Genomic DNA, 24,475 nt, shown 5'->3' with positions numbered 1-24,475 from the left:
TGCTTAGTAAATATCAGCTGCTACTACTGTTTTTGTCATGTGCTTTTGTAAATCAACCTGAAAATTTACTTAATTGACCAAGGATTTCAGCATGGAGACAAATTGAGAAGTACTGGGACTTTTATTTTATCTTTGGTTCTTTGTTTGGCTAATGGTGAAATAGTGTGTTGTAGGCACAATTGGTAGAGAAATGGTTTGCTGATCCCTGAACTAAAAGGAAAAAGAGACCAGTTAACCTCAGTGAAGCCTGGGAGATGGGAGAGCTGTGAGACCTTAAATAGTGAAGGGGGTGCGGGATGGTAGTATGGAACCCTTTGGATCTAAGAGAGCTGTGGGTATGTACAGATATGTAGAAGCTGTCAGAAAATGGAAGCTCCTTTAAAAATGTTAAGACTGCGAGGAGATTCAAATAGGGTCGCAAAGTCCAAGACTGCCCACAGGGGCTAAAATAATGACACTTAGTCCAGAGGTGTTATAGTTCTTCCTGGTAAGTGGTTTCATCTCCTTCTTTACCAGTTGTTTTCAAACTCTCATTTGGTATTCAGTGGAGTGACCTTGAGAGCAGTACCTGTTGTTCATTAATTGCAAAATCTCCAGCTGAGCTTCAAAGAGGGGAATACCCAGTAGCATGACTGAAAAAGAAAGTTTGCATGGGAAATAGAGGTTCATTCTGAAATTTGCTTGGCCAGAAAAAAAGCTGAGCAGAGTAAAAGCAAAGTAGGATTTGGGTAGGAGGACTGGGAGTATACTGGGGATCTCATGAATTCAGATTTCTGTAGACTATCCCTACCACTGACATGTAACCTGCTTTTAAAATTTGTGGGTTTTCACCCTGGCTTGTGTGGCTCAGTTCGTTGGGCATCATCCTGCAAATTGCAAAGCTGTCGGTTCATCAGGCACACACCTGGGTTGTGGGCCAGGTCCCAGGTTGTGGGCATGCACTTGGCAATTGATCAGTGTCTCTCTCACATCAGTATTTAGACTCTCCCAGTCTCTAGAATCAATAAAAAGAAAAAAAAATTTTCATTTGTGGTTTTTCATCTGGGAGAATAAACTTAGGAAAACAACATAGGTTCAGAGTCACAAGCTTGACTGCCTATAGGAGACAGGCCTGGCAAGAAAATAAGTAACTCAGAAAAGTGGGTGCCTTAGAAAGAAATGACAAGAGGCTTCACAGGACGCAGCATCACCCCGTTGTCCCTAAACAGATTTTTGGACATTCTAAGAGAAAATGGGAACATAACATTTTATGTAAATCTTAACACCTTTTAAATATTAGTAACATTTTTTTCTTTTTCCCTAAGATCACCAAAGAGACAAAAAAGTAAACTGTTGTAGGCCTCTGGATTTTCTGTATGCAGTGAGGGTCAAAGAGTGGAGAGAAATGCATAGCATAAGGAGTTAGGTGTCTAAGCTGGATGTACTGCTGATTCCAGTGCCAGGCACGGTACCTGTCAGGGAACACACACTTAACACGTTTGATTAAATAAAGAGACCAGCTTGTGTGAACTTCCCTTAGTTTTCAGTTTTTTTCACACATAGAATGGAAAGATAGGAGTTAGCTTTCCCTCAGCCTCTAACTTAGAAGACAGAATCAAGTCAAAACTTGTGTTGCCCTCCTTGTAGGGCCTGCCTCTCTAGACTTCTCTCTTCCTTATCATCCCTCCCTAAGCACCCAGGGTACCATTCTCACATTACATCTCCATGGTTTGCCTAGAATTTAAGAAAGTTTGTGAAATAAAAAGAAAATTTGTATTGTTGTGCTTCAAAACAAGACTGCTCAGTTTAGCCTGTTTTTTTTCTTTATCATCACTAGTAGGTTTTTGCTTAATTTTTACAGACTCTACTGTATAACAAGAATATTTCAGATTATGCCTTAAATTGCAACAAGGGTCTCAGAGTTTTAAAAGGACTTAGAGGTGTTACTCTGTAAAATAAGTCATTTTCTCTGTAAAAGTTGATAGAATGCTGCCCATGAAACAGTATGGGCTTTTCTTTGTTTAAAGGTAATGAGAGGATTTTTCTGAACCTTTGGGCACTGAATCTTCTTTTATTAAAAATTCTAGTGATATCAGCCCCTTTATTTTTTTAGTACAAAAGTTTTAACTGTCTTGAGCAAGATTATTATAATTGCAGTTATCAGAAATCAATTGGAAAAGATTTAAGCTCAGAAGAGGGGGCCAACTTCCCTTCAGGTCCAGGGAATTCTTGAAAGTCTAGGGAAGAAGTGCTTGGGTCTCTGGGGACTTGACTTGGGACAGGAAAGACCAAGAGTGCCAAGCAGAAACTGTTTTCCATTCTCTTCTGTAGGGTTAGGTGGCCTCTTAGGTCCCTTTCACTTTGAGCAGCATGTTTATTCTTTTCTCTTTGCCCACTGGTTCTTTCCTGTAGACTGAGAACACACGGGAGTACTTGCAGCCTAGAACAGAAGAGACCTCTTCATTCTAATTTTTAGTTTCAAGAGAAACAAGTTGAATTTCACTTTGGGTCATGTGTCCAACTTTGGCTAACATGGGAGCAGTTGGGACTCCCATAGAATAAATATGACTTGGCACAGAGTTGAGAATTACATAGTGCTAAGAAAAAGAGTCACCATGGGCTAGTTAACTCAGAGAGTGGCAACATCTCCTATCTCACTCTCCTGCCCTCAAAAAATAAAGAGAAAATAAATTAAATTTATCCTTTCATGACTGGAGAACGTTCAAGTTAGGTCCTTTTCCCCCCTTGTTATGTCTCACTTCTGTCATTTAAGATAAATCTTTAAAAATTTTGTATTTATTGAATGCTGGTTACATAGTAGGTAGTGAATAAATAAAAGCTATCAAATTTTGTTTCTATTCTTAGAAAGTGTTCCCCAGTCTACATTTTAAACTATTTCTCTTTCTCTTGGCAAAACAAAATGTTGTTGTTTAGGCAGTTTGATATACTGGAAAGGGTACTAAATAGCACCAAAGACTTCCATCCTAGTTCCAATTTCAAATCATTTATTTGCTGGGTAATCTTGAGCAAATTATGACTGCTCTTAATCTGCTTGTTCACTAGCAGAATGGAGATTATAATAACTGCTCTTTTGAGTAGCATCACTGTGAAGATAAAATAAGAGAATATATATAAACATATGATAGTTTTTTCCCCTATGAAAAAAAGATTTTTGACCCCTCTTCTAAGTAGAGAAGTTACTATTTTTAAGTGCTTATTTTTAGTAACTGCCACTACCATTTTCCTCTAAGAATAGGGTTTCCTTTAAAACATTTTTAAGGTATGTGGACTGGAAAAATGAGTTTATGATAAGTACTATCTTGGGAGAAATTTGATAGCATCTAAAATCTGACGGCTTCCTTGGATACTTTGGAGACATAGTTGGAATGTCCTGATGGAAAACTGAAAAATAGCTTGACCCAGTGAAATAAGATCAAGCACACAGTCTAATCTGATGCTGGTTTTGTTCCACCTGCACCTCAAGTGTACTTTGAAGGAATCACCACTAGTGAGGTGAATGGTTATCTCTAACATATAACATCTTTGTTAGCTGTCTTCTCTCTGGTAATTTGTAGCTTCCTTTGAGTGATTTTTGCCTTCAGTATTTAGGATGCAAAGAAATGAAGTTTGGCTCAGGACAGACATGTTAAACAAGATAGTGGGTTTTACTGAAAAGAAGGCAGGAAAGAAACACTAAAATGAAAATCAGGAAAATTTTGGAAGATGGAGCACTGGGAAGGAACTATAAATCTGGGGAAGAGAGCACCTGGCTTATAACAATTGTAGGAATGATCACTTTACCGAGTGATTACATCACTGAATAACATTTTGTGGGTGAATAAAACTGAAACTGTCTAAAAAAAAGAGAGTAGAAGGATATGATACAGGAATAACTTAAAAGCCAATAAAGATAATTAAGAGTAATGTTTAAAACATGGCATAGAGTTTCAGGTACTAACTTTCCAAGATGTTTTTCTAATATCTCACCATAGAAATATTTGACTTATTATCTCAGTCATGAAAATAAGTAAAAGTTGATCAAAGCAATAATCCTGTCATGTGACCTTGGTGGTAGCCAATGAGATTGTAGGAAGAGAAGTATGTTTCTGGTGAATTTTTCATGCGATGTCAGGCTGCCTTTTGCTTTATGCTTCAGCATCTGCTTCATAGCTCTGTCATTGCCCATATTTGTTGTTCTCTTCTTCTGCGAGTCAGACATGAAAACCAGTTAAATTTCTAACTCTGGTTTGCTAATTTCCAGTTCCTTGACTCCTTAACTCAGTGAGCCACCCCAAATTACAATAATTTGAATAGTAGCCACATTCTACTTGAAATGTACATGCACACATATGCACAAAAATACATAGGTAATGAAACACAGTTTTCTTGTGCTTTTTAGGAAGATGGTTTGAGTTTTTGTTTCCTGTTTGTGGTATTATGAATTGCTTTTATAAACTGTTAGATGATAAAGGACAGAGTGAGCTCTCCAAATAATAATCTCATCAATGTGTGTGTGTGTTTTTAAATCTGTGATTCTGACAGGTTTCATAGGAGCAGTTTTTCTGAATAGCCATTTTACAAATTAATTGAAAACTCATTAGTGGCAAGTTATGCACAATGACTTTAAGCTCCAGGAGCCTTCTCTATGTATTAGTCAACATGAATAGTCATTTGTTCTTAGTTTATTGTAAATATAGCCAATTAAGTTCATTGTAAAAAAACCTGAATTACATTTGTTATAAAATTGATAAAGTGCCTCAGATTTTAACACTTTGACATTTCGTAGCACATATAATAATTTTGGAACATCTGAACTAATGAGATTGTAGATTTCTAGTTAGCTTTACCTGTTGTTTCATCCCTTTGCCCCTTTTCTCTGTAGATTTGAACAGAATTAAGAAGAAGGCACTTCCACATTCACAGCAGATGAAGATCCACTGGTAAACTGATCAGGAGTTTTGGCCTGCCCTCCAAAGAAAAGGTAACTGGCTGTTCCAGCATAGCATAGCTGAAAAAACGGGGTGCTTCGGAATATAACAGAGCAAGTTTTACCAAAGGATGATGGTTTTTAAGTTTAAGGTATCTGAGTAAGTTTTCAAATTTTAAGCATAACTCTGAATGTGATTTTGCTAACATGAAATGATAGTAAATTTGAGAGTATAGTATTATTACGTGTTTGTCAAAACAAAAACTACTACATACTGTCCAACCCCCGCCCCCATTTTTAAAAATTACAGGAAGACTTTGGAAGTAGGATAGCCACCCCCCCAATAAATTCATATTCATTTTTTTCTTAGGAAGTCCAAAGATAATGCTCTTGTGTTTCTGTCCAGTTTTGCTTTCCCCAGCTCCTTTCTTTTCTCCACAAGCAACATAGACCTAGTTACTCAGGGCTGGGAAGATTCTCTACAAATTACAAAACAGGCAGGCGTTCTTTAGATTCACTTTCTGGGCCCATTGCCTTTGCCCAGCTGCCAGATGGCTCTGTGCTCGTGAGCAGTCCCACATCTTTACAAGAATAGAGGCCACCACTAGTTGTTTTTTACTATGCATTTGCCATTGTGCATTTACTGTTTGGGGAGAAGGGAAGGTTAAGTTTCACATCATATGAAAAAGGAAAAATTCTTGTAGGAATTTCTTTTGTCCCATGGATTTAAAAATTTTTTTCCTATTTTAAATTTTATGGACAGTGGTGAAAAATAACATAAAGCTTTCAATTATATGAACCACCTCATGAAGTTACAAAGACCTCATTTGTAGAAATCCTGCCCAGTGAAGCCTCTCTGACTCCCCTCTCCCTAGTATCATTCTGTCACACCCCCACATACACAAGGGCAATTAGCTATCCTGGGCCAGCTGTGTAGTATGGTGCCAGGTGCAGAGCTGTCAAATCAAATGATCCTTTTCCTGGATGAATTTTTATTTAAAAAAAAAAAAAAAGACTCATGCTCCCATCTCCTAAAAGCACTGTGGGGCTTAAATGTTAAGATGAGATTTAAGATGAGTTATTGAAAGATAAAACTGAACAGAATCCAAATAGGAAAGATCAAAAGCTTTTTAGCCTCTGAAATTGATGTTTACTTTAGGTAACAAATGTAATGCTTCCATCAGGTTTTAGGCAACTGTAGCAGAGTTAGAAACATTTTGAACAACTTGAACATTTTACCTACAAAGATAATATTTTTACTGTTACCAGGCAGAAACAGGAACTTCAGGAAAGATGTGGCAGTTCTGGTTAGGTGTTTAGAATAACAGTACTGGGTAGCTCTGAAGTGGCCAACCCTAAAATAGGCCCTTAGAATTTTCTGGCCTAAAGCTGATAGGGCAGCAATGCATAGGTGCCCTTCAGTGATCATCCAAGTCATCACAAAGGATGACATTTATTGTGGTATGTCTGGAAGATACCAGAGAAGAGAGAAGCAGGGCTTTCCTACATGGTGGTCAGCAACTGGCAATGGTGAGATTTTGCGGGGATGGAGGGAGGAAACATATGACAGAAATGCCAAAGGAGCACTTTAGTCCATAACTATTTATCGAGTTTTTACTATGTGCAAGGAGATCATCTGAGGACGAAAAGAGGAGAATAATGGGTGATTTCACAGATTGCATTTATTATATCTGGGTTTTTTTGTTTGTTTTTTGAGTACTATTCTGATGAAAAGATTAATATGATACCTAGAAGTCACTGGCAAGAGGCAGGGACAAAAGAAGCGTCCTGAACTCTAGTCTGCAGGGACCAGCCAAACAGAGAAATGAAATGGGGCAGGTGGAACTGAGAAACTATCAAATTCATAACCAACCTAAAGTGGCAGCCTCTTTTCAGTACTATCTCCTTGTAAACCCAGTATCCATTCAACAAATAGTTATTGCATACTTACTTACATACTGTGCTCTTCTAGGCACTGGGAATTAATTAGTAAATCAAAGGGACGAAAAGTCCCTGCCATTGTGGCACTTACCTTTTTAATGGAAAGGAACAGATAATAGATAGCAAATGCAATAAATAAATACATTATTCATTATACGAGATGATGGTAACTGGTTAGAAATAGCATGTCAGGGTTAGGAAAGTCAGGAGGGCTGTCAAGTCAATCCATGCTGAACTGCCAGATCTCCTCTGATCTGGGAAGGGTTGGCCCAGTTACCACTTGGAAGGGAAAGTCAACCGTGCTGATGAGGGGTGAGACTTACAATTTTAAATAAAAATGGTCAGTGTAGAATATTTTGAAAAGGTAAGATCTTAGCATTGTACATGAAAAACAGTGAAAGGTGTTGACTGCCAGACCAAGGAGTTTAGAGTGTCAGTTGGCAGCAGTAAAATACAGCAGTGTATGTGTATTTCATAAGGAAGAAGGAAACTGAAGGGTGGTTGGTGCCTTAGGAATCCCAGCCTCTGGGTTTCAAAGGGAGTCAAATTGGCCCCTGGTTTTTAAACAATTTTCTGTGTTGAGCATCAAAAAGAGGCGTAAAAACTAAGGCCAGTTTTGAGGTCAAAACCCACTAAAGGATAAGGATGTCATCACCTCTGCTAAGCAGTCCTGTTCCCACTCAGCCAGTGCTATGTCCTGTGCTTGTTATTCTGCATTGGTGAGCAGGACGTGTCTTGCTCCTTTTGAACTCTTCCTTTTTAAAAAAAAATATATTTTATTGATTATGCTATTACAGTTGCCCTATTTCCCCCCTTTATTCCTCTCTGCCCTGCACGACCCCTTCCACCCTCATCCCCTCCTCCCTTTTAGTTCATGTCCAGGGATCATACATATAAGTTCTTTGGCTTCTCTATTTCCTATACTATTCTTAACTTCCCCCTCTCTATTTTGTACCTACCTTTTATGCTCCTTATTCCCTGTACCTTTTCTTCCTTTCTCCCCTCTCCTCCCCACTGACAACTCTCCATTAGATCTCCATTTCTGTGATTCTATTCCTGTTCTAGTTGTTTGCTTAGTTTGTTTTTGTTTTTAGGTTCAGTTGTTGATAGTTGTGAGTTTGTTGTCATTTTACTGTTCATAATTTTGATCATCTTTTTCTTAAATAAGTAACTTGATCTTATCTGGGAAGTACTTTATCTACCCCATTCCAGATGATAGCTTTGCTGGGTAGAGAGTAATCTTAGATGTAGGTCCTTGCCTTTCATGACTTGGAATACTTCTTTCCAGCCCCTTCTTGCCTGCAAGGTTTCTTTTGAGAAATCAGCTGACAGTCTGATGGGTACTCCTTTGCAGGTAAATCTTTCCTTTTCTCTTGCTTTTTTTTTTTTGTAATATTTAAATATCTATCTATCTGTCTATCTTTAGAGGGGAAGGAGAGAGGGAGAGAAACATCAATGTATGGTTGCCTCTAGTGTGTCCCCTGCTGGGAACTGTCCCGCAGGGAACTGGCTTGCAACCCAGGCATGTGCCCTGACTGGGAATTGAACTGCGGATCCTCTGGTTCACAGGTCTGCGCTCAATCTACTGAGCTACACCAGCCAGGGCTTCTCTTGCTTTTTTGATATTCCTTATCTTTAATCATGGGTAATGTCATTATGATATGGCTTGGTGTGTGCTTCCTTGGGTCCAACTTCTTTGGGACTCTCTGAGCTCCCAGGACTTCCTGGAAGTCTATTTCCTTTGCCAGATTAGGGAATTTCTCCTTCATTATATTTTCAAATAAGTTTTCTACTTCTTGCTCTTCTTCTCCTTCTGGCACCCATATGATTTGGATGTTGGAATGTTTAATGTTGTCCTGGAAGTTCCTAAGCCTCTCCTCATATTTTTGTATTCTTACTTCTTCATTCTGTTCTGGTTGGATGTTTATTTGTTCTGCTCCAGATTGTTGATCTGAGTTCTGGTTTCCTTCCCTTCACTATTGGTTCCCTTTACATTTTTCTTCATTTTACTTTGTGTTGCCTCTACTTTTTCCTCCATTTTGTAGTTATATTCAACCATTTCTGTGAGCATCCTGATTATCATTGTTTTGAACTGTGCATCTGATAGGTTGGCTATATCTTCATTGCTTAGTCGTATTTTTTCTGGAGCTTTGATCTGTTCTTTTACTTGGGCCATAGTTTTTTGTCTTGGCAAGCCTGTTATGCAGTAAGGGGCAAAGCCTTAGGTGTTTACCAGGGTGGAGCAACCCACATTGCTGCATTGTGGTACTGTATGTGGGAGAGGGATTCAAGAGGGAACAGTGATGTTTCCTTGGCTCTTAGGCTGCTTTCAGTCACTTTCCCCATTACCCACATGCATATTGGGCCCTTCTGGTGCTGATTCCCTGGGTGGGTGGGTGTATGTACATTCTGGTATCCTGTGGGTCTCTCCAACAAACTCTTCTGTGAGGCTGGCAGTTTCTCACACCACCACAACCCACCCAGGTTTTTTCATTCAGAGGTTTTGAGATTTTTATTTCCCTGCATTGGAAACCTGGGTTGCACAATCTGTCTTGCTCCCCAGTTGTTCTTCTTGTTTATCTATATGCAATTGTGCCACTGCCTGGTCCTCCAGCCACAGTCTTGCTGTGTGTCCTTTCCTCCCCAGCTACTCATCTCCATCCCTTCTACCTATGTAAATAATGTTTCTTCTTTAACTCCTTGGTTGTCAGACTTCCATACAGTTCAATTTTCTGGCAGTTCCGGCTGTTTTTTATCTTTAAATGTGTTATTCTTGTGGTTGTGTGAGGAGGAAGAATGTATCTATCTATGCCTCCATCTTAGCCAAAAGACCTCTAAATAATAAAATAAAATTAAAACATCCTTATTATAGTTCCTAAGAGTTTGTCATTAAAAATAAAATTAGGTGATGTGTGAGGTGATGGATATGTCAACTGATTTTATATATATATATATATAAAGTATACAATGTGATGATTTTATATATATATATAAATTGACCACATTTATATATATTTATATAAAACCATCACATTGTATACTTTAAATTTATACAATATTATATGTCAATGATATTTCAATACAGCTAGAAAAATTTAAATATTACATAAACATGTTGATAAAACAGCCCCTTTAATTACACTCTTTAACTTCCTGCTTCCCATAAATCCAAGTTACCTAGACTGTTTTCTATGTATAGCTTATCATTATTTCTTTTTCACATAAATAGGCATCTACTATGCATAGCATTTCCATGTTGCTTTTTAAAAAATTGTATCTTGCCAGAACTGGTGTGGCTTAGTGGGTTGGGCATCATCCCTCAAACCGAAAGGCTGCAGTTTTAATCCCCTTAGGGCACATGCCTGGGTCTCATGCCAGAGCCCAGGTTGGGGGTACACAGGAAGTAACTGATCAGTGATTCTCTTGCATATGGAAGTTTCTCTCCCTCTTTTTCTCCCTCCCGCCCTTCTCTATAAAAACAATTTTTTTTAAATATTTTTGGAAATCTTGTCTGCCTTTCCACTTCTTTCTACATTATATGATATACTTCCATTTGTAGAAGGAAGGAAGGAAGGAAGGAAGGAAGGAAGGAAGGAAGGAAGGAAGGAAGGAAGGAAGGAAGGAAGGAAGGAAGGAAGGAAGGGGCCATTTACCTCTATACAAAGAGGATATGTCATAATATATAAAAGTAACTAACATTTACCATGTGCTTTTTCTAAACATTTTAATTCACTGACTCCACATAATAACCTGATGAGGTAGATAGCGTTAAGGTCCTCGTTTTACAGAGAAGCTTAAATGAGGCAGGGATGAAACATGGCCAGAGCTAGGCAGTGCCAGAGATGGGCTCCAGGACCAGCTTCAGTTGCAAGTAATTATTGTCATGAGGGACCCTGTGAACAATGGTGTGAGATTATAGAGGTTTTTCAAAAGAAGTCAATCTGTAATCTTGTGTGAAATTTTTCAGGTTTTAATGTTTGCTTAAAAAAACAATAGCCTTATTGGGATATAATTCAAATATCCCAGATTTGCCCATTTAATAGTTTTTAGTGTATTCATAATGTTGCTCAACCATTGCCTCTATCTAGGTCCAAAATATGTTCATAATTCCCAGAGGAGACCCCGTTTCCATTAAATAGTCAGTCACTCTTCACCCTGCCCTCTAGCCAGATGCTGGAAGCTACTAATCTGCTTTCTGTTTCAATGGATTTGCCTATTCTGGATATTTCATATGAATGGAATCATATAATATATGGCCTATTGTGTCTGGCTTCTTTTACTTGGCTTGTTATTGAGGTTCATCCATGTTGTAGCATTCCTTTTAGTGACCAAATCATGTGTCACTGTGTAAATATACCACATTTTATTTATTCATCAGTTGATGGACACTTGGGTTGTTTTTACTTTTTGGCTATTGTGAATAATGCTCTTATTAACATTGTATGCAAGTATCTCTTTCAGTCCCTGCTTTCAATTCTTTTGAATTTACCTAGAAGTGGAATTGTTGGAACATACTAGATTTAACCTTTTGAGGAACTGCTAAACTGTTTTCCACAGGGTTGTACCATTTTGCATTCCTACCAGCAATGTACAAGGATTTCTTTTCTTCCACATCCTTATTAACACTTGTCATTTTCTGTTTTTGTTTTTTTTGGTTTTGTGTTCTTCATAGTGATCATAGTGGGTATGTAGTAGTATCTCATTGTGCTTTCGATTTGCATTTCTCTACTAACATGATATTGAGCACCTTTTCATTTGCTCATTGGTCATTTGTATTGTTTTCTTTGGAGGAGTATGTATTGAGATCTTTTGTCCATTTTGAAAATTGGATTATTTGTAATAGTTCTTTATACATTCTGAATACAAGTTCCTTATCAGATATATAATTTGTACAAATTTTCTCCATTCTATGGGTTGTCTTTTCACTTTCTTGAAGGTATTATTTGAAGTACAAAAGTTTAATAGCCCAATTTATCAAAAAATCCCTATTTGGCTTTGTTCTTAAAGAAATACCTGGTAAACTGGACTATAGCCTACTAACCACACACTTGTGATTGCCGCTTTGTTGCCATTGCCCCCAGAAATCATTTAGAAACTAATGCTTTGTGAAAATACCCGTTTACTGAAGTGGAGAAGGGCAAGAAACTCTGGAAAGTAGTAAAGATTTCTTATCTGTGGCCATATTGTTTCAGTTCACCTTTTCTGCCCCTGAAGTTCCTTCACTTAAAGCAGTGATTTCCAAATGGTGTGCTACAAGAATTTTTAAAACATGCAATACCTGACTATTCAGTAGGGGCACTGACCCCTTTTCCCTTAGAGTGTCAAATTAAAAAAAATGACAACAGCCAATACAGTAATAGCCGTTAGTGTGAATGCATCAAAATTATACCTATATTTTGTGAGATCAGCCAAAAAATATATTTTTGGTGTGCTGAAATATTTTAGTAATTAGTTTATGTGTGCCATGAGATGAAAAACATTGAAAATCGCTGACTTAAAGCAGTTTGGTGGGGAAGAGGATGTGGAGAAGAAAGTAAAGAAATTTGTGCACAGTAGGGAAGAGGATTGGGGTCTGGGTCCTGGAGATTTTATGTGATCAAAAGAGAGGTTAATATATATTGAATGGATTAAAATAAAAGGCCAGAAATTTTGCCTTGAGTCATAGATGGTGCCATTTGAAATGAGAGTGTAGTAATTATGTATTTCTGGGAAGAAAAGTTTATGGATCATGCAGAAAGTGATTTGGGTTAAGGTCTCCTCTTTTATATGGGACAATGTATGTTTGGGTTGGGTATTGGTAACAGGGAACTGTATTCATTCATCATTCATTCACATGTTAGTGAAAAACAGTTAAATCCACATGCTGTTTATCTCTACCAAGAAAAGGAAGGTTTTATTTGAGAGGTGGAAAGGGGATACAAACCTTTGTGGGATAGTGTATCCTTTGGAAAGCAGTACAAACCCAGATGGACTACTGAATCAAGATGCACATAAAGAATGTGAAAAAGTTGGGGTGGTGTTGTTTGCCAGATCTATGACTTTACTTAGAGTTGGGATTTTACTGAGGAAAGGGAGAGGAAAGATCAGTGATGCTGCTGCTTTCCTTTTGTGCCAGCATGCCTGCACTGTTGGTCAAGAGTTCAGCCCTAACTTAATTCTGTGGACCAGGTTGGGGACCTGACAAACACAGATCTAATGATTTGTGGGGAGGTGAGTTCTAAGCTCCAAATGACACCTTTATGTTAGAAATGCAAACTATTGATTCCTGGAGGAATAAGCATATATCTCATTGCCACCTTGATTTCAGAGTGTGTACTCTTAAACCCAATTCATGAAGTCCTATGATTTAGGGGCGGGGATGAGTTCCCCTGTGCTTAGTGTAAGGTATCAGGAAAGATGTTCTTAACGAAGTGGAATTTGCAGGGGTACTTGATTGAGCAGTAGGGTTTCAGCCAAGGGAAGGAAAGTATTATAGATGGAGTTACCTGTACAAACAAAGACTGGAGAGCTGGGATCTAGAGGAGGAAACATGTTTGAAACTATGAACTGCTCATTTTGGCTGGACTGTAGAGTGCTTGCTAGATGGGAAACTTAGATGTGATGAGTTGAACCTGGAACACTCACACTCCCTGAGTGCTAGAAGAGAAGTTTTTATTAAATTCATTGGTTAGTGGGGAGCCCTTAAAAGTGTTAGAGCAAGGGCTAACATAAGTAAAGCCATGCTTCATTCTGCAAGACTGATCTGATAGTTTAACATGGATAGATTAGAATTGGGACTCACTATATGATAGGCATGGCACTAATAATAGCTAACACTTATAAGGGTGTTTTGTACCTTTAACTTTAATAATACTATCATAAAGTAGATACCTCATTTTATAGATGAGGAAACAGGCACAGAGAGGTTAAGTGATTTCCAGAGTTACACAGCCATTAAGTGGTAGGTAGTATTGGGATTCAACCTGGGCAGATTGGCTCTAGAACCCATGCTTTCAATTAACTGTTGGGCCCATCAGGGGCCAGTTATTTAGTCACTTCAGTGATAGTTGTATTAATACAAAGGTGACATAGGAAATTATTTTTAACAGTGTGTTTAATTTTGCATTTTATTATATATGAGGCAGTACTCTGGAACTCTAAACAGTCAGCATCTTTTTATAGCTAAATGTTCGTCCAACTTTTCCATTCCTTCTCTATTATTAAATCCTTTCTCTCTCTCTCTCTCTCTCTCTTTTTTAAACTACTACTTTACCTGAAGTCTTTAGGTGAAGATTTTAAATCAACCTTGTCAGTAATTAATAAAGTACAGGTCATTGTTAAATTCCTAGAAACATTTGGGTATTATTCAGTTTAAAGTTACAATTTACTACCTTGTATGTGTGTATTTTTTAATTTTTCTCTTTAAAAGTTTTTATCACTAGTTAAAGTTTCTTTGGGAGAATTTGTATGTAGCTACACACATATGATTAAGAAAACAAACTAAAAATTCAAAGCTTTGAACTTCTTGGCAAATGATACAGTGTGTAGAAGTAATATGTGGACAGTCTAAGTCTTTAAAAAGATAATTACCCTCATCTTTAAATCTCCACTTTTGCAGTTCTTTATATTATTTCTAATTTTTCACTTTTCAGCAATTCCAGCCACTGAGCTGATAAATTTAATTTCCTTCCACTGTTCTCCCCCTAGTGGAACAGTTATTCATGACAGTATGTAAGGAAGGTACAGTATTTCACTAGAGAGAGCACAGTTAAGGTGGGGCCTTGCCTGCCATACCTGATATGCAGAATAGAGTCCTGGCTCTGTCTGAAAAAGAGAAAATGAAAGAGAGAGATATTGTCAGAGGAGGGAGAAAGGATAGGAGCACAGGCTCAGCCAATTTTAGGAGGAAATAAAGAAACCAAAGCCAACACTTTCTATTTCAGTGGATCTGAGTTTCTTGTTACTCATGAAGGCAGTCCTTTGGGGTTGATAATGAAGAATCTGTTACCAACCCTGAAATTTGCACAGATAAATATACTTTGGTTGCTTGTTTTCAAGTTTATTAAAATGTTGTATTGGGACCAGTGTTTTTTTCTAAATAGAAAGGCAGGTTGTGTGGGGTCTTGCATCTTAGAAAATTTTTGGAAAGTTTCAGCCACTTTACATTAAACTGGATTTAAAAACTGGGATGATCAACTCCCCCCCCCCCCACTTATTGATGCCTTTGGCATTTGAACAAGCATTTTACAAGTGAACCTGTTGTGCAAAGAATCATTCTTGTTAAGAGAGACCTTATTACCCTTGGCACCTATTGGGAACATCCCTAAATTTGGATGGTGAAGTAAGGCCATATTTTAAATACATCCCTGGAAGGGATGAAATGCTCAGGACTTGGCAGAGTTTCACTTCTGACAGCCTGGTTCTTAAGCCACAAACAATCTAATTGGTAGTTACTACAGCTTTTTCCATAAGAGCATTTTGATGAATTAAATGTTTTTTCGCTACTTCTTACTCATCTCATGTCCTCAGCAAAATTACTATATTGTGTTTACACTGGTGCCTAGCTAGCAGAGTGCCTACTATGTGGTAGGAAATCCAGACCCATTTGACAACTTGAGTCCTCATTATAAAACATACTGCTTATCTGCAGATCCTAAAGATCCTCAGTTACATAACATCATTAGAAGTGCACTGACGGGAGAACAGATTGATGGATTGTATGTAAGGCACACTGCTATATTAAAATAATTACACTACATGAATATAAACTGTACTGGGTTATTTTAAAAATATTTTTTAGTGTAGAAGAGGGGTACTAGGTAAGAGGTCATCCTTTCTTTATTATGGCCTTCTAGGTAGGTAAGACCTAATGCTTGAGTTTCTGTTATACTCTTGTTTATAGACCTTGTTTATAGTACCCTTTGTGTATGGAACTCCTTTAATATGTTACCCAAATTGAATATCAGAGCACTGTACTTTCTCAGCTGGCAGTTTTGACTTTTGTTGGTGACTCATTTGAATATTTGGGAAACCCATACCAACTATGGATATTAGAAACTGCCTGATCCAGAAGGGTTAGGACTTACGTCTGAAGAGAGTGTGGTAAAATGCATTAACTGTAGCTGAAGAGATTGTGGGGAATTGCCTGCCATTCTCTTGGTCCCCACATCTTCATTTACATGGCAATAAATTTCTCAGATAAGAATTGATCTGAATTGCTTGGTTTGATATAGGACACTTATAGTGTTATTTTGTGTTAAATGTTATACAAAGTAGTTTCCATGAATCTTTTCATGTTATTCCCAGAAGTCTGGCTCTTAACTCCCTTTTAAACTATGGTGGACGTAAGTTAGATAACTTGTTCAGGTGACACAGCTTACAAGTGGAAGAGCCACTCTATGAACCCAGAAGTAGGGACTTGCTCCAGGGACTTGCTGGAGTTGCTAGGGACTTGCTCCAGAGCTCTCCCTCATTTTCCTCAATTTCCTCATTATCTGTCAATTCTAAGTAATACAACTTCTACCTTACACAATTGTGAATATCGAGACAATGCAGTAGGTACCAATGACAGTGCTAATAGGTGCTTAATAATTGATAACTACTATTAGTAATTTCTCTTAGTAATTGTCATAATGCTAACAGGATACTTAGTATTTTTTTCATTTTAAGCCCTATTTTTTCTTTGCTAAACCAATCAAAATTGAAGGGAAAAAAAGGTAGCAAGTTGGAATAAGGACAGAAGTTGAAGTATTAAACAAATCACCGTATTGACCCCCATTGGCTAGAAGTTGTATTAGTGAATCTTGAAGTATTTTTTGCATTTAAAAAGGGGGAAATTAAGCAGTATCTTGAGGAAGTGGGAATGTACTGCATGTTTGCCAGCCTTCCCCTTATTTTCCTTCTCACCCTGTCCTCTGAGGGTTCAAAAGGGCTGTCCTCAGGAGATCAACTTCATGGATCTTGTCCATATAGTTGGGTGGACTTAAGCTTTCCCTTTTAGTGGTAACTCCAAATGCCATTAAAGTTCGTATTTTCAATTATCTTGTATGGAATTACAAAATTCAAAGCAACACATAAACTCTGTACTTTAAGAAAACAGAGAAGTTGGATGCTTTTATGTAATTACACAGTTTTTCAGTATTTGGTAAGAACGAAAAATTTAAAGTCTGCAAAGGGGCCATCTAAGATTGAGGTCCTGTGTTAAGAGTTAGGAACCCTGTTGTTACCAAGGGAAATTATATGTTTTACCCATGCATTTTTCTCATTGGTGCTCTTACTAGGTTAAAGCTTTAGAAATGATTCTGAATAATTTCAATTGTTTCTACTTTGTTTGGTTAATTTGTTTTTACTACTTCTTGGGTAAGAACAGGAAACATCCATAGTTTAACTTTTTGAAACTTAGGTTTGCATGCAATCCAGAAAAAAATTGCACACACTTCTAAATATGTTTAAAATTTAAAAATTCATATATTTTTTCTAAAGCTTTCAAATTTTGAACCTAAAATTTAAAATCCATTCCGCAAGAGCACTCTGTAGAATTTACATGCAATAACATTTCTTTATTAAGTTTTATTTAAACATTTTTATGTTTCTGCAAGTTGGACTATTTTTCTTTAGCAGAGAAGTTGGCCACCTCTATCACGTCAGATGTCCTAGATAAAAAACATGAATAAACCTGCTTTCTTTGTACCTAAGGAAAGTACCTGTGAGCAAGCAACCAAGACACACGTGTCACAGGAGTGCTGATATTACTGCTTTGTGAAACATGATCAAAATCTTTGTCTCAGGCTTCAGATTTTCACATCTTCACATGCTCTAATTTATTAAGTAGCCTTTCAGCATCTTATCACTGAAGCAAAAGCTTTGGGCTCTGCGTGTGTGGTTGGGAGGGGTTCAAAATGTTGTGGGTCAGTGCTTAATTTAGTGAACTAAATCTGACAGAAAACCGTATTTTCTAAACACATTTTCTAGGAATGCTGTGCACTGTGGTTTTCTAAGCCCTGGGTTCCGGCCCTAAGCAAAGAGGGAGAGACTATATTAACTAGAATTAAAAATGAATTCGATTTTAAAATGGCAAGATTTATTTATTTATTTTTTAATTTGGGGAGTGAAGGAATCACTTCCAGGAGCAATAGAAGAGAAAATAGAGAAGTTTTGGGTAGTGTCTCCAAAACATGTCAACGGATTCATGCCTGCCCCTCTTCCTCCTTCCCTCCTTCTCTCTCTCTCTCTCTCTCTCTCTGAGTTCATGGTCTCCTCTTTGCTGGACAAGAACTTCACGTCCCCCAGGCGCACACTGCCACTTCCAGTGGTGGACCTCCAGCAGACATACCTTGAATCTCACCTGGGCTACATTTCCTTGACTGCCAGTGGTTTCCTGTACGCCAGACGCCCTGTGGTGGCTTCCCATTCATGTTTGTTTGTTTTTTGGACAGCTGTGCGGCCCTGTGAGCGGACAGTTTAGTGCCCCCTGCACCAGTCCCTGAGGCCCCTGTGCGAGAGGGTCCAACGGCCACAACACTCAGCGGTGCCCTGGGGTCAGCCTCTCGGCTCCTGCATAGGTGGCTGCCTTTCCGACTTCGCTGTGGCTCCACTCCGGGGGCTTGACGTGCAAACTTCACAGGAGCAAGCTGAGAGGGAGGGACCGACGAGGGGGAGGAGGCGGCGGGAGGCGCCTCCACTTAAGGGAGCCGGCTGGGTGCCGCCGCTTGGACGGACGCGCAGACGGAAGGAAGGAGCGGGGCCACAGGGCCCGAGCTGGGGATGCGAGTAGCCTCAGGCTGGGCAGCCCAGGGCCAGGGGTGTGTTTCTGGCCTCCCGGCCAAAGGCAGCGGTGGTAGGGCGAGGGGTGGGCGCTGCTACAGATGCTGGCCTCCCTGCCGGTCCGGCGGCAGAGGCCGCCGGTGTCTCGTCCCCTCCCCCGAGGGGCCACGGGAGTCGAAAGCGAAAGCGAGCCCGCGCAGCGGACTTTGAGTCCTGGGCGGGAGGGGTAGCCCTGGAGGAGGCGGACTGGGCTGCTGGAGGGCGCTGTCAGCGCACCCCACCCGGCCTGTGGGCCGCGCACGCCGCCGGAACTCGCGGCGCTTCCTTAAAAGCAGCCCCCATAGCGACTCTTTTCCCCCTTTTTTGTTACATTGTAGGAGCGGAAAGAATGTCGGAGCGGGCCGTAGATGACGTCAGGGGGGAGCCGCGCCGAGTGGCAGCGGCGGCGGGCGCAGCAGCGGCCGCCCGGCTTCAACACCAACTGCAGCCGCTGCAGCAGCCGCCCCAGCGGCAGCAGCCGACGCCGCCGCGGCGCCCACGGCCGGAGGACAGCGGCCCCAGCACCGCCTCCTCCTCGGCTGCCGCAATGGCGACCGTCGGAGAGCGCAGGCCTTTGCCCAGTCCCCAAACGATGCTGGGACAGTCGTGGAATCTGTGGGTCGAGGCTTCCAAACTTCCTGGGAAGGATGGTGAGTGTCCACACCCTCCTTTTCCCCCCGCTCCCCCCTGTTTTCTGGCCCGGCTCCACCCCTCCCCCATCTTGTGACCAGCCCCCTCGGGTCCGAGATACTATCACACTGTTGGGTAGGGCAGAGGTGCCCGCACCTACTCCATGTGTGCGTGAGCCCACGTCACACTCACAGCCACTGACCTGCCTCTCCCCCCTTCCTGTATGTGTGTATCTCCTAGGGTCGGAATTGGATGAAAGTTTCAAGGAGTTTGGGAAAAACCGCGAAGTCATGGGGCTCTGTCGTGAAGGTGAGTCCAGGCCACTGAAGGAATTTGTACAAGCCTCAGGGAAGTTTCCTTGCCGGCTTCACCTGGGCAAAGGACTCTGGCCCACGTTACCCATTCCTTCCTGCCACTCGAGGATGCTGCCAGAGGAGGAGAAAGAAGCGGAGGGACGGATAGAGCTTTTGGAAAATCTGGTTTGGTGGGTAGGGGGTCTTCTCATGATGGGGAGCATTCTGGAACCCTTCAGAGGAGGCCTGGCCCAGTGCAGCCTGCGTACTCATTGATGATCACTGGCCACCTGCAGTGAGTTCAGGTCTGGCCCCTTATGGAGAAACACCAGTGAAGGAAGGGATTCTCCGCTTCTGAAAGCATTTCCACAAATGCTTCAGGGGGCTCTGGGAAGGAAACCTTGCCACCTGAATTTTTCTGGTGGAAGTCAAAATGAATTTTAAACTTTAGGAAAGATGACACTCTACTTCTGCACTCTTACTTTTATGGAATTTAAGTTACAAAGGTGCAACGGGATCATCATACCCAAGGAGCAGTTAGTCAGATTTTTGTGAGCTGCCAAGATTGGGGGTGGGGGGGGCAGGCGGCATATGGTGAAATAAGCCTCTGGTGCTCTAAAGGGGAAATCAGAGTAATTAGTGGTCAGTTTTTTAATAAAATTGTTTGGTGTAAGGATACTCTAGGGAAATATTTGTAGATAAAGGTGTGCTTCCCAATGAAAGTCGGATTAGCTATCCAAATTGTCAGACTTTCCTTCAGATTTTCATTTTCCTTGAACAGTCACCTTTGCTGTCTAATTAATGCCTGTGGCAGGCCTGGACACATTGGTCAGAAAAGAATTCTGGAGGCCAGTAGACTTTAGGTTCAGTTCAAGTTATTTTTTTCAGTGGTACTGTGGACAAGGCCGTGAGGGAAATTTGGTATACAAAATATTTTTATGTTCCCCTATGCAATTTTATGTCTCACATGCAGCTATTTAATTTTGGCATATTATCCAGGGCCCCAAAATAGGTAGAACTTTGGTGAGTGGGCCATATTAAAGTCCAGATTTGGCTTTTTGTTACTGTCTTCACATTCACTAATTTGGTTTTTTGGATTAGCCACTTACTGGCCTTTTGGCACTAGGAAGAAGAGTAATTCCACTGGCAGCTCTTTGAGAGTTTCCAGTTGGAACAGATTAGCAAATTAGTTGATTTTGAAGATGAGAATATTTGTTTGCAAGCAGAGGATAAAGAGGGAAAGCACAGGACTTGATGGTGATGTTGCAATAGGAAAAGTCAGTTGTTAGTCTGGTTTTAGTGTTGAATTGGCAGCTTGCCTGGGCTTAAAAAATTAAAATCACTAGGTGGCAACTCGCATAGGAAGCAGTTGGAGTAGAGTTGTAGAGAACCTGACCCACTCTTGTTCTTAGTTTTCATTCTCTGGGTGTGGATATATTCCCCATAAAGGGTTTCTAAATCTGTGTGAAAACAGTGTATTAATTATTGGTGATTTCTCTAAAGGGGGTGAGTAAGTGTATTAGTGTTTCACTGGACAACTTGGTCTGGACTGAGATCCAATTAATTTAGTGACCTGGACCTGGTTTCTCTTGTATTTGTCATTTTTTGCTGGGACATACTCATGAAGATCTAAGACCTATTAATTACCTTCTTGATGCACAAAGCAGTAATAGATTTGGTTGTATGTGCTTCTGACCTATCAAATTATTAGTGATTGTTAAGGGTGTCATTTTTAAAACTGCTCTAACCATTTAGGGGATGCCAGAGGGGACAGCTTATCTGAAACTCTGCTACCTGTAGAAACTGGAGTAGGAACTGAAGTTTTAATTCAGTCCGTTCTTCATTCGTGACTGAGTTTTCTAGGACAGTTTTAAAAAGCCAATCAAGGTTCAGCACTCATGCAGTGGGCCTTTGTTTTTGTAACAAAGAGCTTATGTCAGACTGCTTAAGAAGTGAAAATATATTTTAAATCATCAAAAATTATTAGACAGTTACCCTTTGTTTTTGGTTACAGTTACTTCCAAGAAATAGTATTTTGGAATTACATCTGTGCTAAATTCCTCCTGTCAATAAGGTTAAATTGAGAAGAAATATGTAGATAACTTGATCATATAAACAAAATCCTAAAAGTCAGAATCTCTCCATCCTGGAGGATATCTGGAAGATGAATATGGGCTAGACTTCTTGACTTCTCTAATTCATGATTGAGGACTTCAGTTTAGAAATCTGGGTGTGAAAGGAGAATGCTTAACCTTGAATTAGTTATTTCACCTCTCAGAATTTAGTTTTCCCTCTTTGCAAAAGGAGATGATAATACTTCCCAGAGTTGTTGTAGGATTTGACATTAAATTAGGTAATGTATTGAAAATGACTCTACATGCTTCTTTCAATCCTTTCAACTGCTGATAATCTGAGACCTGATTTCCTAATTTGATATCTATGTAGGTCAGGGATTTTTAACCAGGGACTTGACTTCAGGAGGTCATAGTCCCCCTGAAATGGTATGCAAAATAGTATGTATCCTTAGGGAGAGTGTACAAAGATTTCGTTGGATTTTCAAGAAGCTTTACATTCTGTACCCTCTAAATTCAAAACTGTTAACCTAGGATTTCCGTCTTTTTTTTCTCTTTTTTCTTTATCCTCTTGGCACTTATCTCGACCAATTTCTCCATGGCAAGACTGCCCAATAGTTAATTCTGTGGGAGAGGTTGGAATAATTGATATATGTGGAAGTGAGATTATTTGTGGTTTAGCTGATATATCAGTCCCTCTTCCTATTAGCACAGTACGCAAATGTTAGAATAAAATTTCACTTATCTCTCAGAGGTCAGCTTCTTTTTAACCTGTATCCTTATGTGTTTACTGGACTATTTTCTTTACTTTGCAGCATGAGTTGATTGCACAATTGGTGGGAAAAAAATTGGTAATACATTTGATGTCTTCCAAATGACTAAACTCAGAACATGAATTACCTTTCTTTCCAAGAGATTTGTGAATTTATGGAGTTCACAAAATTATGACTTGATGAAATTGATTGGTATGAGGTCAAGATTTTTTTCTTTTTTTAAAATATATTTTATTGATTATGCCATTACAGTTGTCCCATTCCCCCCCCTTCATTTCTCTCCACCCTGCACACCCTTTCCCACCCACATTCCCCCCTTTAGTTCATGTCCATGTGTCATAAGTTCTTTAGCTTCTACATTTCCCATACTGTTCTTGCCCTCCCCCTGTCTATTTTCTACCTGCCATCTGTGCTACTTATTCTCTGTACCTTTTCCCCCTCTCTCCTCCTCCCACTCCCCTGTTGCTGACCCTACATGTGGTCTCCATTTCTGTGGTTCTGTTCTTGTTCTACTTGTTGCTTAGTTTGTTTCTGTTTTTATTTTAGATGTGGTTGTTAGTAATTGTGTGTTTGCTGTCATTTTACTCTACGTGTTTTTGATCTTCTTTTTCTTAGATAAGTTCCTTTAACATTTCATAAAATAAGGGCTTGATGATGATGAACTCCTTGAACTTGACCTTATCTGAGAAGCACTTTATCTGTCCTTCCATTCTAAGTGAAAGCTTTGCTGGATATAGCAATCTTGGATGTAGGTCCTTACCTTTCAGGACTTGGAATACTTCTTTCCAGCCCCTTCTTGCCTGCAAGGTCTCTTTTGAGAAATCAGCTGACAGTCTGATGGGAACTCCTTTGTAGGTAACTGTCCCCTTAGCTCTTGCTTCTTCTAGGATTCTCTCCTTCATTTTAATCTTGGCTAATGTAATGATGATGTGCCTTGGTGTGTTCCTCCTTGGGTCCACCTTCTTTGGGACTCTCTGAGCTTCCTGGATTTCCTGGAAGTCTATTGCCTTTGCCAGATTGGGGAAGTTCTCTTTTATTATTTGTTCAAATAAGATTTCCAGTTGTTACTGTTCCTCTTCCCCTTCTGGTACCCCTATAATTCCAATGTTGGAGCATTTAAAGATGTCCTGGAGGTTCCTAAGCCTCCCTTCATTTTTTTTTGAATTCTTGTTTCTTCATTCTTTTCTGTTTGGTAGTTTCTTTCTTTCTTCTGGTCTACTCCATTAATTTGAGTCCCAGTTTCATTCCCATCTCTATTGGTTCCCTTTGCATTTTCCTTTATTTTACTTAGCATAGCCTTCATTTCTCCATGTAATTTGTAACCAAATTCAACCAATTCTGTGAGCATCCTGATTACCAGTGTTTTGAACTGTGCATCTGGTAGGTTGGCTATCTCTTCATCACTTAGTTGTATTTTTTTCTGGAGCTTTGATCTATTCTTTCATTTGGGGCATTTTTTTTTGTCTTGACGTGCTTATTACATATGAGGGGCAGAGCCTTAAGTACATATGGGGGGGGGCAACCCATGTGGCTGTGTTGTGACACTGTATGTGGGGAGGGGTCCAAGAGGAAAAAATGGCACTTGTTCTGTTGTCGGATTTTAGTCCCTTCCACCTCTTCCCCCAAGCAAACTGGGCCCCTCTGGTGCTGATTCCTGGGCGGGTGGGTTTGTGTACTTTCCAGGACCCTGTGGGTCTCCAACAAACTTGCCTGTGAGTCTGGGAGTCTCTCTTGGCACCTCAACCCCTACAGGTGTTTTCAATTGGTGTTTTGAGTCTTTATTTCCCCACACTGGAGCCCTGGGTTGAGTGGTCTGTCTTGCTCCCTAGTTTTGCCTGGTTTATCTGCGTGCGAGTATGGGACCGCAGGCAGTCAGCCACCTTGTGTGCCGCACCCTTCCCCAATCTGCCACCTCACTGGGTCTGCCAGCCGCTGCCTGTGCGCCCAGGGTTCACCTGCTGCCATAGTGTGCACCTGGGGTCCGCAAGCCACTGCTTTTTTTGCCTGGACCCGTCTCCACTAGGCTGCCCGACTCTGCCCCTCCTACCAGTCTGGATGAATGTGTCTGTTTTAACTCCT

At 40.1% G+C, this 24,475-nt stretch overlaps 1 protein-coding gene across 6 annotated transcripts in view; it reads left to right on the top strand.

Annotated features, from left to right (window-relative positions):
* ATXN7 (ataxin 7) overlaps window positions 1–24,475 on the top strand; it is a 151,750-nt gene that overhangs the window by 33,427 nt on the left and 93,848 nt on the right. For 4 of the 6 annotated variants that reach the window (XM_053669354.1, XM_037136126.2, XM_053669355.1 and 1 more), the window contains exons 2-4: window positions 4,862–4,960; window positions 18,967–19,278; window positions 19,499–19,567. In XM_053669354.1, the coding sequence (XP_053525329.1) occupies window positions 18,978–19,278; window positions 19,499–19,567 (370 nt within the window). In that variant the 5' untranslated portion in view covers window positions 4,862–4,960; window positions 18,967–18,977. Of the gene's footprint in view, window positions 1–4,861; window positions 4,961–18,495; window positions 18,628–18,966; window positions 19,279–19,498; window positions 19,568–24,475 lie in introns of those variants that run through there. The other 2 variants (XM_037136127.2, XM_053669353.1) reach the window with 2 other exon arrangements.

Source organism: Artibeus jamaicensis, unplaced genomic scaffold, assembly GCF_021234435.1.
Source record: "Artibeus jamaicensis isolate MK-2021 breed Jamaican fruit bat unplaced genomic scaffold, CSHL_Jam_final contig_519, whole genome shotgun sequence".
Taxonomy (NCBI): Eukaryota; Metazoa; Chordata; class Mammalia; order Chiroptera; family Phyllostomidae; genus Artibeus; species Artibeus jamaicensis.
The sequence above is the reverse complement of the archived record's forward strand: the minus strand, read 5'-3'. Positions and strand labels throughout refer to the sequence as shown.